This window comes from Mercenaria mercenaria, chromosome 16, assembly GCF_021730395.1.
Source record: "Mercenaria mercenaria strain notata chromosome 16, MADL_Memer_1, whole genome shotgun sequence".
Taxonomy (NCBI): Eukaryota; Metazoa; Mollusca; class Bivalvia; order Venerida; family Veneridae; genus Mercenaria; species Mercenaria mercenaria.
The window spans coordinates 30,370,889-30,386,207 of record NC_069376.1 but is presented as its reverse complement, the minus strand read 5'-3'; the positions used below and the strand labels follow the sequence as shown (position 1 = coordinate 30,386,207).

At 33.3% G+C, this 15,319-nt stretch overlaps 1 protein-coding gene across 5 annotated transcripts in view; it reads right to left on the bottom strand.

Moving 5' to 3' along the window:
- Positions 1 to 783: 783 nt before the first annotated feature.
- Positions 784 to 15,319, bottom strand: part of LOC128549572 (uncharacterized) — a 372,750-nt gene continuing 358,214 nt past the window's right edge. For 4 of the 5 annotated variants that reach the window (XM_053526547.1, XM_053526544.1, XM_053526546.1 and 1 more), the window contains exons 9-12: positions 13,287 to 13,510; positions 9,056 to 9,188; positions 6,168 to 6,244; positions 784 to 4,622 (exon numbers count right to left, since the gene is read on the bottom strand). In XM_053526547.1, coding sequence (XP_053382522.1) covers positions 4,485 to 4,622; positions 6,168 to 6,244; positions 9,056 to 9,188; positions 13,287 to 13,510 — 572 coding nt within the window. In that variant the 3' untranslated portion in view covers positions 784 to 4,484. The remainder of the gene's footprint in view (positions 4,623 to 6,167; positions 6,245 to 9,055; positions 9,189 to 13,286; positions 13,511 to 15,319) is intronic. The other variant, XR_008367795.1, reaches the window with a different exon arrangement.

The window sequence follows — 15,319 nt, the reverse complement described above, 5'->3', positions numbered from 1 at the left end:
AAAATATATAGTCCAATCTACAGGCAATATCCGGTTTTACTGCTGAACGCCAAGTAAACACTCTTTTGTATGGATTTATAATTCTGTACGAATCTACGAGATCAAATATTTCTATAAAAGATTTTAAAATTTACTTCACTTCAAATGTGTATTACTATTCCCACCACTTTTGTCAATGTCTGGGTTTATGGGTAAATTAATGTCTCCACCAATTTTTACACTTTGGTCTGACTTGTCGTTTATAAAGTTTTCGAGTTTTCGAAACAACGATATAGCGCCTTTATTTTGACCATAGATATTCATAAAATATAACATCTCTGTTTTGAATTTTTACTTGAACAGCAAGTAATCGGCCGATTTCTATTTCAAAGGTTTTTATGACATTAACATTTAAACCCTCTTTAAATAATATTGCCACCCCTGCTTGACTGGAGCTATTTCCACTACATATAAAATCACCCTTTCCCAAATATGTTATATATCTTTAAAGGATTTATGATAATGTACTTCTTGCAGTAAACTAATATCTGCTTTTTCGACTTAATCCTTCGAAAAACCTTATTTCGTTTATTTTTGTTTGAGATTCCGTTCATGTTATATGTATAAATTGTAGTACTAACCATACTTTATGCCTTGAAATAAGATAAAGAAAATACCACGGTAGTCATAAAAATCTAAACATGAAAAACACAATGGTAACATAACAAAGAAAATGCTTCCTGAATACGAAAAGGTAGAAAATATACTGGTTATTAATTTTATATAATCATAATTAAATATGTAGAGGCTTTCTAAGCTTTATTATCATACAAATAACATACTGTCTTGTTTAATAGGTTGACAAAATTTCCGTTTATATTGTTGTAGAAGAGCAAACAACTAAATACAAAAGAATAACAGGTTAAGACAACATGATACATGCGCTGACAATTTTACACCTGCCGGTCATTTCTACCTTATATCGAAAACTAGATAAAAGAAGGAGGAAGTTGAGCATTTATATAGATTTCTATTTAAACATTTGCTGTTGTATCTCGTTAGAAAAAATATTTTGTACATTTTTTTCAGTAATATAAATATATCTGAATATTGCTTACACACAAAGTATTGAATATAACCTACGCTATGTTACATTGTTATGACATTTATATAAAACTATATATGTTTATACAAAAGGTACAAAAAAAGCAAGCATTGAATCACTTGATAACGTTAAGTTAATAATCGATTTTCCAAAAAAATTGTCTGAAACAAAAAACAAATGATATGTAGCCTCTATCAGTCGGTCAGCGATTTATAAACATGTGCGATAATTCATTATTCATTTAATAACATTTTCTTAATTCATTTCTCTGGCATATCTGCAAGAAAACATTAGTAACGTGTTTAATTTTCATTTTATCTTGAAATAGAAAAACGAATCTTGCACACTGTTTATTAATGTGGCGGGAAACAACTATGCCTCAGGTAGTACACATCACGAGTTAATTTATATATAATTTTGTTTCAAATAATCGACCTCTAGAGTGATAACATTCCTTTACCAATATCATGTTTTGATAATTCTAATTCATATTTAATTTTATATAAATGAACAAAATATATTAATATCTAGTAGAATAAATCTTATTAAAAAAGATCGAAACTGTTATTTTGTCAAATAAAGGGGCGTAATTGGTCGCTACTATGTTTTGTTAAATGTATATGGTATTACATACATTGAACTTTCCACAAAATGTAGAAACGAAACTTCGCTTTCATATCGGTGTTGAAGCAAGATTGTCGTGAAGCTTAATTGTCGTTCAAACTGAAATGACGTTTATATATAATTGTCATATCTAATACCGACAAGTAAAATAAAAATAATCTTAACACCAATAATATTTTGAAAACATTAGCACATATTTTGTTTATCAAGATGTAGATAATATCTAAATTGATTACAGATAATATCCTGAAAATATTTGATAAATAATACTTTATCATGATAAAGGAGAGTAATCACTATATTTTCACAATTACATAGTCTATGTTCATTGATGAAGTACATATGTACTACAACGCAAGAATTTAGCGCCAGAAATGTACCAATTTTGTTGTTGTTGAACAATTGACATAATAATACAATAATAAATGTAAAGATATACTATGAGACTAAACATATATAAATATTTACAAAAATGTAGAGTATACTGCAGTTGCAGTTTTAAAATCTGCAGAATTCGAGACTTGTCATAACATTATCATCTTCATTATAATTCTAAATATACATGCCATGTTGTAAGCTTACACTTTAAATACAATTGATGTTGTTGTTTTAGCTAAAATGGTTATACGGATTTCAAAATAAATTAGATTTTTTGTTGTTTTTTTCGTTGATCTCCCAAAATCTGTCTCTCACAAATGATGATTACAAATTATAACATATCAACTATAACAGTTACATAAACAAAGGATTATAAAATCTTACTAGGCTTTTGATTTGCACTCTACATGAGAAAAAATATCGATAGGATGACTCTAAAATCAGATATAATGACTTGACCAAAAATCCAAAAAGAACAAAAACACAAGGTCTAATCTTTGTATAGACCAAACATTTTTCACATAAATATTATTAAAGACAGAGTTCATCAAAATATGCAAAATTAATAAAAATCAACCCCTCACAAGTATTTATATTTTACTGTACATCTTTAGGTACAATATCATTGAAACAAATTCTTAAAAAGGTTGAGACTTACAGTCCCATCAGAACATGTTATATGCACAGAATTGGGCGGGAAATGAATTCCGCAATCTCTGCTTCATATGGAGAAGTTTCCTATGGTTGAATGCCATACGTACTGGCTCTAAGGTTAATGAGTTGGGTGTAGAGACCAGTCTTAGAATACACTCTTGCCATTGGTTAATTTCAAGAATAATTTTTAAATCAACCAATCAGATATTTGAGATTCGAGACTGAACTCAGATTTATAACATTGGAGCAAGGTTACCATTCCAGATAAATAGTTAATAAACTAAGGGATAATGTTTAAGGTAGTTCCTGTCAATTGATATTTTATGTAAAAACTGATTAAATTGGAATCTTTCGAAACTTTTGCCCATGATTAAAGAGACCCATGAATTTCAAGCTGATTTTTTTACCTAAACTGAATTTGTTTCACATGTCACAAGTTTTGGTAATATATCTTAAAGAACGACAAAAGCCTTGCCCACTTTAAAAATAAGTACAAATGTTGCCATTTATTTGTAGTATGATACAAGTTTATGTATAATTTGATCCGTATTATGGATAAATGACATTTTGCCATCTGTATACCAGATCCTGGCTTTATTCTGTTTTATGAATAACATTTTGCCATCATGTCCGGTGTTTAAAATGTGCAGAACTACTTTAACCGGAAGACAACTGAAACAGTAAAATTAAGCATCTTAAAACTGTACACATAAGCCATATTTGTGTTTATACAATGGTATTTTCCAAAACAACACCGTTTCAAGGGCAGATAAGTCTTTTCTAATACCGGTGACCTCTGATTTTTATTGCATATTTTTGTTTCTTAGATGTCGATTGTCCTTCAATATCCTAAATTTGAAGAAATTCTATTATTGGGAAAAATTTTGCCTATCTCATATACAGGGAATTCTAGTGTACGCCTTCCTTTAATCTTCAGTTCCGTGGACTGACAAAACCAAATTCCCCAAAAATTAGGTCCAATCAACTACTAATGATGCCGCGGTAATTTTTACATTGATAAGTAAACCATGATTAAAAAAAATAAAGGTGGACACTACTCACATTTAAAATCTCAAAACTGATTATTTTATATCTGAAACAAAATCAAATTAAAATAAAGACTGTCATTCATGCAATATATAAAAGTCATTAATTTCTATAACGACCACAAGAACATTTGGCATTCAAAGCTTGAGTCAAGTTTTACATCAGCTTTAACACATTTTACATCCCCTCCCAGTTCCAATCCTACAACCCCCCACCCCCACCCCACCAACAAAAGTTTTTTTTCTTTCTTTACATTAACTTATTTATCATCTTGTTTCTCATATTTCCTCAATATCCCTATGCTCTGCATACTATCTTAAAAAATGCAGGAAAATGCAAACACTTTATCATACAATCTGCACAAAATGTACATGATACGGCGACGGTAACTGTTATGATACTCCATTCATCTTCCAAAATTTTAAATTCTTTAGTACGTACGCATACATATCAGTACAAGACTACGGACACTCACAGAGTAATATCATAAATACAGCCAATTAATTTACCTTAAATGTTAACAAAAAGTGTTTTTAACAATCATCATAGTAAGATACTTGAGAACATTTATAAATGGAAATATGACACTGTATCAAATCATAAATTTTGGGACATTACATTAAAACCAACATAAATTCATAAACCCTATTACAGTTTTTTTCTACAGTTAACTGCCCTGTAGAGTCTGCTTTCAACTTCAACGAAGACTTATCCCCAATGTCATTCTAACCAGATCCAAGTCCTCATTTGACACCTGATTGGCTGTCTGCTCAAGGTCAATGTCGGTCATGTCTCCGCGTTGATCTGTGACATCAGCATAATCAGTTTCAGCATGCTGCAAAATATTTAGAAGCAAGTTACCAACAATTAATTAAAGTAGTGTACCTTTAATGGCAATTGGCAAGTTACGTATTCTCCATACGAGATTTAAGCATTCTTCATTATTGCATGGAAAGCCATGTACATGTGATCAAAGAATGCCAAACTGGACGGGTCTCTTTTCATCCCAGGGACATAACTAGAACAATCTTGTTAGAGAACCACTAGGCAATGCTACATACCAAATATCAAAGGCCTAGGCCTTGAACTTTCGGACAAGAAGATTTTTAAAGTTGTTTCCTATATAAGTCGATGCAAAACTTAGGACCCCAAGGGTAGGGCCCCTTTTCGACCTAGGGTCATTATTAGAACAATTTTGGTAGAGGACCACTAGGCCTCTTTCACCCAAGGGTAATAATTTGAACAATCTTGGTAGAAGAACACAAGGCCATGCTACATACCAAATATCAAAGGCCTGGGTATTGTGGTTTCAGACAAGAAGATTTTTAAAGATTTTTCCTATATTAAGTCTATGCAAAATTGGAACCCCCGGGACGGGGCCTCTTTTCACACCAGGGGCATAATTTAAACAGTCTTCATAGAGGACTATTAGACGATGTCACTTGCCAAATATCGAGGCTCTACGCCTTGCGGCTTTGGACTAGAAAATTTATTAAATTTTTACTTTCGGCTGCCATGGCAATCAGAGTCCTGTGTGGAATTCAATTCTTTGAACAATTGTGAAAGGGGATCACCCAAGGATCGTTTCTGTGAAGTTTGGTGTAAATCTGCCCAGTGGTTTTGAAGAAGAAGGTTTTTTTTAGAAATAGTTGACGGACGGACGACGGACATCGGACATCGAGCGGTCACAAAAGCTCACCATGAACCTTTGGCTTAGGTGAGCTAAAATGCGAGGCACTGCCGAGCATTTAATCAATTTCATTTAACAAGTTTAATGAGTTCAATGTGGAAAGTCACTTTTCACATATTAGCTGTTTCAGCCGAGATATCAAAAATTCATCTTTCTTTAACTATTATAAACAAGTCAATTTGACCAACGTCTCCTATACTTCAAACAACGTCAACATCAAAGCTTTATTACACTAGTGTATTATCAATTTTATGTAATAGCTTTATTTCACTCTTGCGATGTCCAACATGTGATAAAACCTGATCTGAAAAATGAATGACAGACAATATGCAAACTATTTCTCAGCAATAAGTAGAAATTTTGTAAAAGGGCCATGAAAATTAAGTTCAGCTTTGAGAAGTTTCATTCACATTGTATTGTCCATTAGACTGAATTTAGGGTAAGCATGAGGAATGCATGCCATAAATCAGCGTATTCTCTCAGATTGTCTTCAACTTCTTGTGACTGGTTATTCCAATGTGTTGCAATATCTACCGCAAGCTTAAGGCTAGAATGCCGTAATCAGTAATCCCAATTTTTCTTGTAACTGACCAATCAAAGGTGGTGTCTGTATTTTCAACTTTTACATATACTGTTACGATGTACACATTTTGGTGCTACTCGTAATGCATGGCCTTTAATAAATCATACCTGATGTACAAGTTCAAACTTCTCAGGAAATAAGAAAGCCACAATTGTCTTCATGAAGTTCTTCTCATCTCCCTTTGCTGCAAAACATGAGTTTAGCCGATATTAATATTTCGTCTTAATATTATATAAAGAACAAAATGCAGCATATCTGTATACATTAATGAAAAAATATTATGTTAGTTCTCTTTTGGGTTTAGCACCATTTTCTAAAAGTATTTCAGTAATTTAATGCCATGCTATTATTAAGCTAACCAGAGTTTCTGGATTCTTCACCAGTTCTAACCTTTTCTCTGCAAGTAACTGCCAACTTCTCCACATATATCAGAGGTGGAGGACAAATGACTTGAGACACAATATCTTTTATCAAATTATCACAAAGAATATATGGCTCTCCCGGTAATCAAACTCACATCAATATATCCATAGACCTGTGCTATCCATCCTGAGCTAAGCAGGGAAGTAAAATTAGAAATATGGCGAGATTTTTGTTACTGTTTGGTGTCATTTAAAATTGTTTCTATTGTTTTTAGCTCTTGTGACCCATAAAAGGGGCTAAGTGCCCATATTTAAATAATGATCGGCCAGACAAAATTTCATTGAGATCGATCTAGTTCATGAGAAGTTGTGTTAATGTATTTCTATATTTAGCCTTGCAGTCAAGTAGCCCCATTTTAACAGTTAGAGAGAGAACTTTAAAATGATGCTACAAACCAATTTTGATGACTATCCATGGCACAATTCATAGAGTTGTTTAAATGTATTGTATTTTAAGCTTAAATGACCCCTAGAAAGAGAAGATTTGAGAGAGGACTTAAGGATGCTACAGACCAAGTTTAATGAAAATCCATCAAACTGTTCATAGGAAGAAGTCGTTCATTTGTTTCTGTTTTAGCTCTAAAGGCCAGATGGAATCATTTAAACAAAATGACAGAGGTCCATGCCAGGTTGCTACTGACCAAGAAAAGTGTACTTCTGACCGGCACTTTTAGAGGAGAATAACTCAGGGTTCTCACAAAGCAGAGAAAATAAAATTCCCTGACTTTTTCCTGACCAAACTCAAAAAAACCAAAAAACTTTATTGTCCTTAGACGCATACCTGGTCATCTATTGAAAAATGTTGGACTCCCTTCTTCCCATCAGCCAACCCTTTTAATGTTTCTTGTTATAATGATAACTAAAGGGTGTAAAGAAAGTTTGTTCCAGTTTAACAGACAGCTATATTATTTTAGTGTGATGTAACAGACAATAAGAAAGGTCCAAACTATTCACTAAAACTACCTATGATCAAGTTTTGGATTTTTCTACTGCGTCTGTTCAGACAATTGTACAACATTCTAAAATTTTCAAAACATATTCACAATATTTTCCCTTATTCATACATTTCTTGTAGAAAATGGCATGTTCACATAATTTATACGAGTAGTCTACTTGTAGACTTACTAACATATGTATGTTGCAATATATTTAGAAGTTTTTACATTACAGTAGTTGAGTTTGCATTGTACTGTAAATAATGATTAAAGATCTGACATAAAATCATTTAAAGCAGAAATGCCTGTTTATTTTCAAAAGTGGAAAATTCAATACAATAAATAGTTTTTTAGCTTAAATACCTCAACATGTCAGTATGAAATGACTAAAAAGATGTAAATGAAAAAATCTTACTTCACACATGTTTATCAAGCTTATTAACTTTTCCAGCTGTAGCAAACTTTAAACTTACATCATTTGTATGTATGGTATTAAGTGATTTCTTTTTTTGTTTAACTTTCTATTTTTAATTGCTTATCTATGGTGCCAAATATGTCCTAATATCCACCCTAAGCGTGTAATTTTTTTGCACCTTTTCTACCTCTCTTAATCTTTCAGTTTTTCTCTGTAAGCTAAATTCTAAAATATTACAGGGTAAAATTAAGATGCTGCAAAGCATCCTATTGAAACAGTCTTACTTGTACGAAAATCCACCACTAATAACTATTCAAACTTACTAAACACTGAACTTCGTTCCATAGACACTGCTCATCTTTTGCACTTGAAAACTAGTTTTTATCTTTACAAAAAAGGTCTATTTGAATACAAAATAAATCAAAATCATATTCTACAGTCCAACACAGTATTAGCAATGATTTGCATATTACAATCTGTAAGCAGTAATTTCAGTAAAAAATGATAAAATGTAAGAATGTTATGTTACAATAAGCTTTCTTAAGTAACTTTTCCATACAAACATAAATGACAGAAAATAACAGTTTTATTATACTTAATATTATGGTTATATGATGATATAACTTTGCAACTATGCAAGACTACACAGTTCATAGCATTCATACAATTTTTAATTCTGTTAAAAGTTAAAAATAATTTTGTTCAACAGAATAATTTGTTTTGTACGTGAAAAGTAATGCAGAATATATTATAGTAGTAATTAAAATATTTTCAAAACTGTTTGGTTTAGCCAAAAGAAAACTGCCTTTGCCTTTTATTTTCATTTTTTTTTTACTTTTTCACAAACTGATTTTTCTGCTTTTGACTTCGAATTCTGACTCCAAATTTCCCTGACTTTTCCTTGACTTTTGCCAAATTTCTCTGACCAACTACAAAATTCCCTGACTTTTCCCTGACATTGAAAAAAACAACAACACTTTTTCCCCTTACTTTTCTCTGACTGTGGGAACCCTGATTAGGTGTTTCTGTTAAATTGTTGATGCAGGACACTGGAGATGGACAACAGATGCAAGACCATTCACCTATACCTATAGCTCACCCTGAACAAAGTTCAGGTGAGCTAAAAACACAAATACTACATTGTGCTGCGCTTGCTAAATTCTATTTGGTAATTTTCTTTTTATACTTTATACATATGACATGATATTTGAAACTGCACAAACCACTGTCAAATTTGTTTTTCACAAGATTCTTGTATTCTCTCACATGAGCAGGATTGACTACTTCCACCGCAGCATCCAACAGACAAAATAGTTCCTCCCTATCATCAACACTCATCTTTATCTTGTCTTTAACCTGTAGAAATGTAAGGAACGTTTTTCTAAATGAGACTTTACTTACGTAGCATTTAGTTAATAGATTTATCATTTACCTATGAACTTCCTGTCTCAAATACAGGATGATTTCCACTAAGGAATACAAAACTCGCAACGGATACGAAAAAAAGTATTCAACATGTTCAATGATGGGACTACTTCAACGTTTAAAAGGAGTTTTCAGCCTTTTTTGTTTAAAATTGCAGTCCATTTTAGCTGATGTAACAGCAGAAAATGTTTATGTATATGGGTCAATAAAGAGGTATCTTGATCTGCAATGAGTCTCTTGGATTTTGCAAGAGTAGATCACACTTCGTGCAAGCGCCTCGTGGGATCCAGTCATGGCAAAATCCACTAGCCGAATACAATGACTGTTATAATAACCATATTCCTGTGAAAAAAGGAAAGTTATAATTCTGTTGTTTATTATTTCTCTTGTGTTTGGGCTATTAAATCTAATATGTCATTTTCTTCCCTAGGTTGTCATGTTCTATCTGTCACAATTCTTTTCATTTAACCCAAAAGTTGGTTGTGCTTTTCTGTAGTTTAAGGACGGATTACACCAAACCGGAAGTGACTACTCAGTGTTACATGTGAAGCAGTCCAAAATGTAGTTCCATGCTATGGATGAAATCTGGTATAATGAGTGACATGAGGAGGTGACAGTTAAATTTTTGGCTTATGTTTATTGCTTATAGTATTGAGAATAGATCTAGACCATTTTCATTGTAAATTTCTTGGAATAAGTTTTATTCTTTGCGAAAAATGTCTACCTACGCGTAACTGCTAAATGGCTGTTTTCATGGGGGCATTTTTAGAGGGTGATGTTTCTCAGAACAGATTATTTTTTCTTATATTCAACATAACATGTCAATATTTTTCTATTTTTGATAAGAAGACATGTTATACTAAATGACCATATATGGTTTTCATATCATTGAAATGCTCTAAAGTGCTGAAAATGAGGTCTGAATGTTTTGTTATTAATATGAAATAAATAAGGACTTGAATTGGTAGAGTGTAACCTATAAGTTGTGCAGGGGTAAAAATTTAAACTTGTTTAGATGTGGTTGTAAACAGGCTAGTTTGGCCAGATTATGATAGAAGATGACAATTTCAGTGCAATTTAGCAGAGAAAAAGAAGAAAAACTAAAAATATTTCAAAATCACTGTTTTGGGTGTATTTTTTTCAAAAAATGCATATTTATTGACTAAATATTGGTATGTTTTAGGTGTCAGGGGTGAGTTTGGGTATATTTTACAGTAACAGTGTGTGATTTGAGTGCAGTTTATGGTAAAACTTGATAAAATATGGCAAAAATAAGCTCAAGCAAGGAAAAGTGGTCAAAAATGATGTCGCGACAGCTTTTTTCCAGGAAATTTGGCGCGCTAGCATATGTTACTGAAAAAGCCATAACACCTTGAAAATTGATTGTATCAAACTGAAACTGGTACTTTTTTCATGCATTTAGGTTACTGGTACAATTTAAGTGAAAATAACACATTTTGAGTATGAAAAATGTTTCTTTAAGGACGGATTACACCAAACCGGAAGTGACTACTCAGTGTTACATGTGAAGTAGTCCAAAATGTAGTTCCATGCTATGGATGAAATCTGGTATAATGAGTGACATGAGGAGGTGACAGTTAAATTTTTGGCTTATGTTTATTGCTTATAGTATTGAGAATAGTTCTAGACCATTTTCATTGCAAATTTCTTGGAATAAGTTTTATTCTTTGCGAAAAATGTCTACCTACGCGTAACTGCTAAATGGCTGTTTTCATGGGGGCATTTTTAGAGGGTGATGTTTCTCAGAACAGATTATTTTTCTTATATTCAACATAACATGTCAATATTTTTCTATTTTTGATAAGAAGACATGTTATACTAAATGACCATATATGGTTTTCATATCATTGAAATGCTCTAAAGTGCTGAAAATGAGGTCTGAATGTTTTGTTATTAATATGAAATAAATAAGGACTTGAATTGGTAGAGTGTAACCTTAACAAGAGCTCGTAGAACACGAAATGCCCCCCAACCCCACCCCCACCCCCACCCCACTTGGTGCATTCAGTAACTGCACAAGGACCATAAATTATTGGGTCACAGTGCACTGTACATTTGACGTTCTGACCTCAAATCAATAATTTTGGATCATTTACCAGTCATAAGTGTCCTCCGTATCTTGAACGTGATCTTAAACCAAAGCATTCTCCAGTAAGTTGGCAAAAAAAATTCTACTGTTCTTGGCCAATGTGATCTTGACCTTAGACCTACTGACCTTTAAATCAATACAGGTCATCTGTTGGTCATGATCATCCTCCCTATTAAGTGTCATGATGCTTGGCCCAAGAGTTCTCAAGTTATCATCCGGAAACGGTTAAAATGTTCCGGGTAACTGTGAGCTTGATCTTTGCTCTACTGACCTCAAAATCAATAGGGGTTATTTACTGGCCATGATCAACCTCCCTATTAATTTTCCTGATCCTAGGCCCAAGCGTTATCAAGTTATCGACCGGAAACCGTTTAACTGTTCCGGGTCACTGTGACTTTGACCCTTGACTAACTAATCTCAAGATCAATAGGGGTCATCTGCTGGTCATGACAAACCTCCCTATTAACTTTCATGATCCTAAGCCCAAGCGTTCTTGAGTTATCATCCGGAAACCGATTGGTCTACGGACCGACCAACCGACCGACATCAGCAAAACAATATACCCCTCCTTCGTATAACAAGCCATTTATCTGAAATATGATGAAACAATTATATAATTTAAAACAAGAGGGTCATTGACCCTAAAGCACTCACCTGTGTACAAGGCTTCAACTACAGAGTTAGGTTTTTTCTATGTTAGCCTCTATTATATACATGTCACACACATTTATTAACCTAGGGCAATAATTTGAACAATAATTATGGTAGACAGTACAACCCTGATATCTTACGCCAAATATCAAGGCTCTAGCTATTATTGATTCAGAGAAGAAGATTTTCAAATTTTCTAATTGAAAGTAACACAAAGGGACTTTGCCATTTTTGCCCTTATGGCAATAATGTCGTCAATTATGGTAGAGAGTCAAACTCTTATATCACATGCCAAAAACCAAAGCTCTAGAGAAAAAGATTTTTAAAGTGTGATACAATGTAGCTGAAGAAACATTTTTAACCAAAAAGACCCATATGTTCAACCGATATATGAACCGGAACGATTGGAATAACTTTGAAAGAGGGCTACCTAGAGATCATTCATGTAAAGTTTCATCAAAATCAATTCAGTGGTTTTGGAGGAGATGTTGTATTAAGAAAATTTTTGTTGAAATGTCACCATGCCCTCTGGTGGTCATGTTTTTTTTTTTGACAAATCAGAAAAATTTGAACAATATTTGTAGGTCATACAACGACAATTTATGTAAAATTATTCTAAAATCGAGCTAACAGTTTTATACAAGAAGATTTTTAATGTTTCCACTATATACATATAGAGAAAACTGACCATGCCCCTGGCGGTCATGTTTTCTGACTAATCACCATAATTTGAACAATCTTGGTAGAGGGTCACACAAGGAGAATGTATGTAAAATTATTTTAAAATCGGGCTAGCAGTTTTACACAAGAAGATTTTTTTTTAATTTTCACTATAGTGAAAAGTGACCACGCCCCCTGGCGGCCGTGTGTTTTGTCGAATCAGTATAATTTGAACAATCTTGGTAGAGGGTGAAAGATTAGGACCATTTGTATGAAACTATTTCAAAATCGGCCCAATGGTTTGGGAGGAGATGCCATTTGAACATTTGCCTATATCTAGCTCTGTCGGCCCCTATGTGCAACCTATCGAAACCATTTAAACACCTTTGGCAGATGATCACTCATAAAACATTAAGGCCAAGTTTCATTAAAATCCATTCATTGGTTTTGGAGGAGATTTCGTTTAAACAAAATTGTTGACGACGGACGACTAGACAGACGCACGGACGGAGGGCGGACACAGCGCGATCACAATACCTCACCATGAGCACTTTGTGCTCAGTTGAGCTAAAAAATGAGTTTTTGTAAAACTGAATAAAACAACTTGCATTTTCACGTTCTCTGTTCCAGGTTTGTTCAAAAGACTCTCCGATTTGGAACTCCAGTCCTCCGATATACAAGTCACTGAACAGTCGCATCACCCTCGTTATGTCTTTCTTAATTCCTTGTAAGTTCAGGCCATTCTGGTCCTCAAGCTTTTTAGCTAAACCAAAATCCAGAATTTTGACTCTCAATTTGTCGGAGGCTGTTTTTTGCACCATAACATTATCACCTGGCGAAAAATTGAATGTCAAAAAATGAAGAGTTTTTTCATGCAATTTAAACATTTACAAGTGTTGTTGTATTAAAAGCAAATTCAGTGAATTTATATCCCCCACCGAATAAGTTGTTTGTGTATGAGGGGACTATATTTTGAAAGATATATAATTTCCAGATATACACAACTTATGTACAGAAGGACCATGCAATGGTTTGTTTGTTCCTATTTTTTACAAAAAAAAATAAGGGGAAAAGCTCAGCTCCATAGTGATCTATATTTGTATTAAGGTTCATGAAGATCCATCAATAAGTTACTTTGTTTTGTGGAAATTTATGAATTTGAACAAAAGGGCAAACAACTTTGCAGTTACTGAAGACATCCTGATGAAATATACACATGCACCACTATCATATAGTGATCTTTATTTGTTTTAAATGTCATGAAGATCCATCAATAAATTACTTTATTCTGTGGGAATTTATGGATCATTGTAAAACAAGAGGGTGATTGACCCTAAAGCGCTCACCTGTGTACTAGGCTTCAAGTGTGTTTGTATAGAGTACAGAGTTAGGTTTCTTCTATGTTAGCCTATATATACATTTACACACATTTTTGAACCTAGATTTGAACAATTATGGTTGACATAAGATTACAAATCAGATATTACACACCAAATACCAAGGCCCTAGCTATAATTTGATTCAGAGGAGAATATTTTGGGAGAGAGTCAACACCTTATATCACATGCTAAATATAAAAACACTAGAGAAAAGGATTTTTAAAAAGCTTAAAACCTATTTTTAACCCAAAAGACCTGTATGTTCAATGAACCGGAACCATTGAAAGATTATGAAAGAGGGCTACCCAGAGATCATTTGTATAAAGTTTCATCAAAATCCCTTCAGTGGTTTTGGAAATGATGTTGTTTATAGAAATTGTTGATGAAAAGTGACGATACCCTCTGGCGGCCATGTTTTTTGACAAATTAGAAACAGCTGAACAATATTTGAAGAAGGTCACACAAGAACCATTTGTGCAAAAGTATTTAAAAATCGGGCTAGCAGTTTCACAGAAGGTTTTTAAAGTTTCCACTATATATATATATATATATATATAGGGAAAAGTGACAACACCCTCTGGCGGCCAAGTTTTTTGACGAATCAATATAATTTGAACAATCTCGGTAAAGGGTCACACAAGGACCATTTGTGTAAAATTATTCTAAAATCGGTCTAGCAGCTTCACATTAAAAGATTTTTAAAGTTTCCACTATATACATATAGGGGAAAATGACCACGCCCTCTAGCGGCCATGCTTTTTGACGAATCAAAATTATTTGAACAATCTTGGTAGAGGGTCACACAAGGACAATTTTTGTAAAATTATTTTAAAATCGGGCTTGCAGATTCACACAAGAATATTCTTTTAATTTACATTATATATATACATTGTAAATGGAAAAGTGACCACGCCAACTGGCGGCCATGTTTTTTGACGAATCAGTACAGTTTGAACAATCTTGGTAGAGGGCGACATAAAGACCATTTATGTAAAATTATTTTAAAATCAAACTATCAGTTTAGGAGGAGATGTTGTTTGAAATTATTTCTATTTATAGCTCTGGCGGCCCCTATGTGCAAACAAGCGGAACCATTTGAACAACTTTGATAGAAACATTCATACCAAGTTTCATCAAAATCCATTCAGTGGTTTTGGAGGAGATGTCTTTTAAACACAATAATTGTTGACAACGGACGGACGCACGCACGACGGACACGGCGTGATCACAATAGCTCACCATGAGCATTGCTCAGGTGAGCT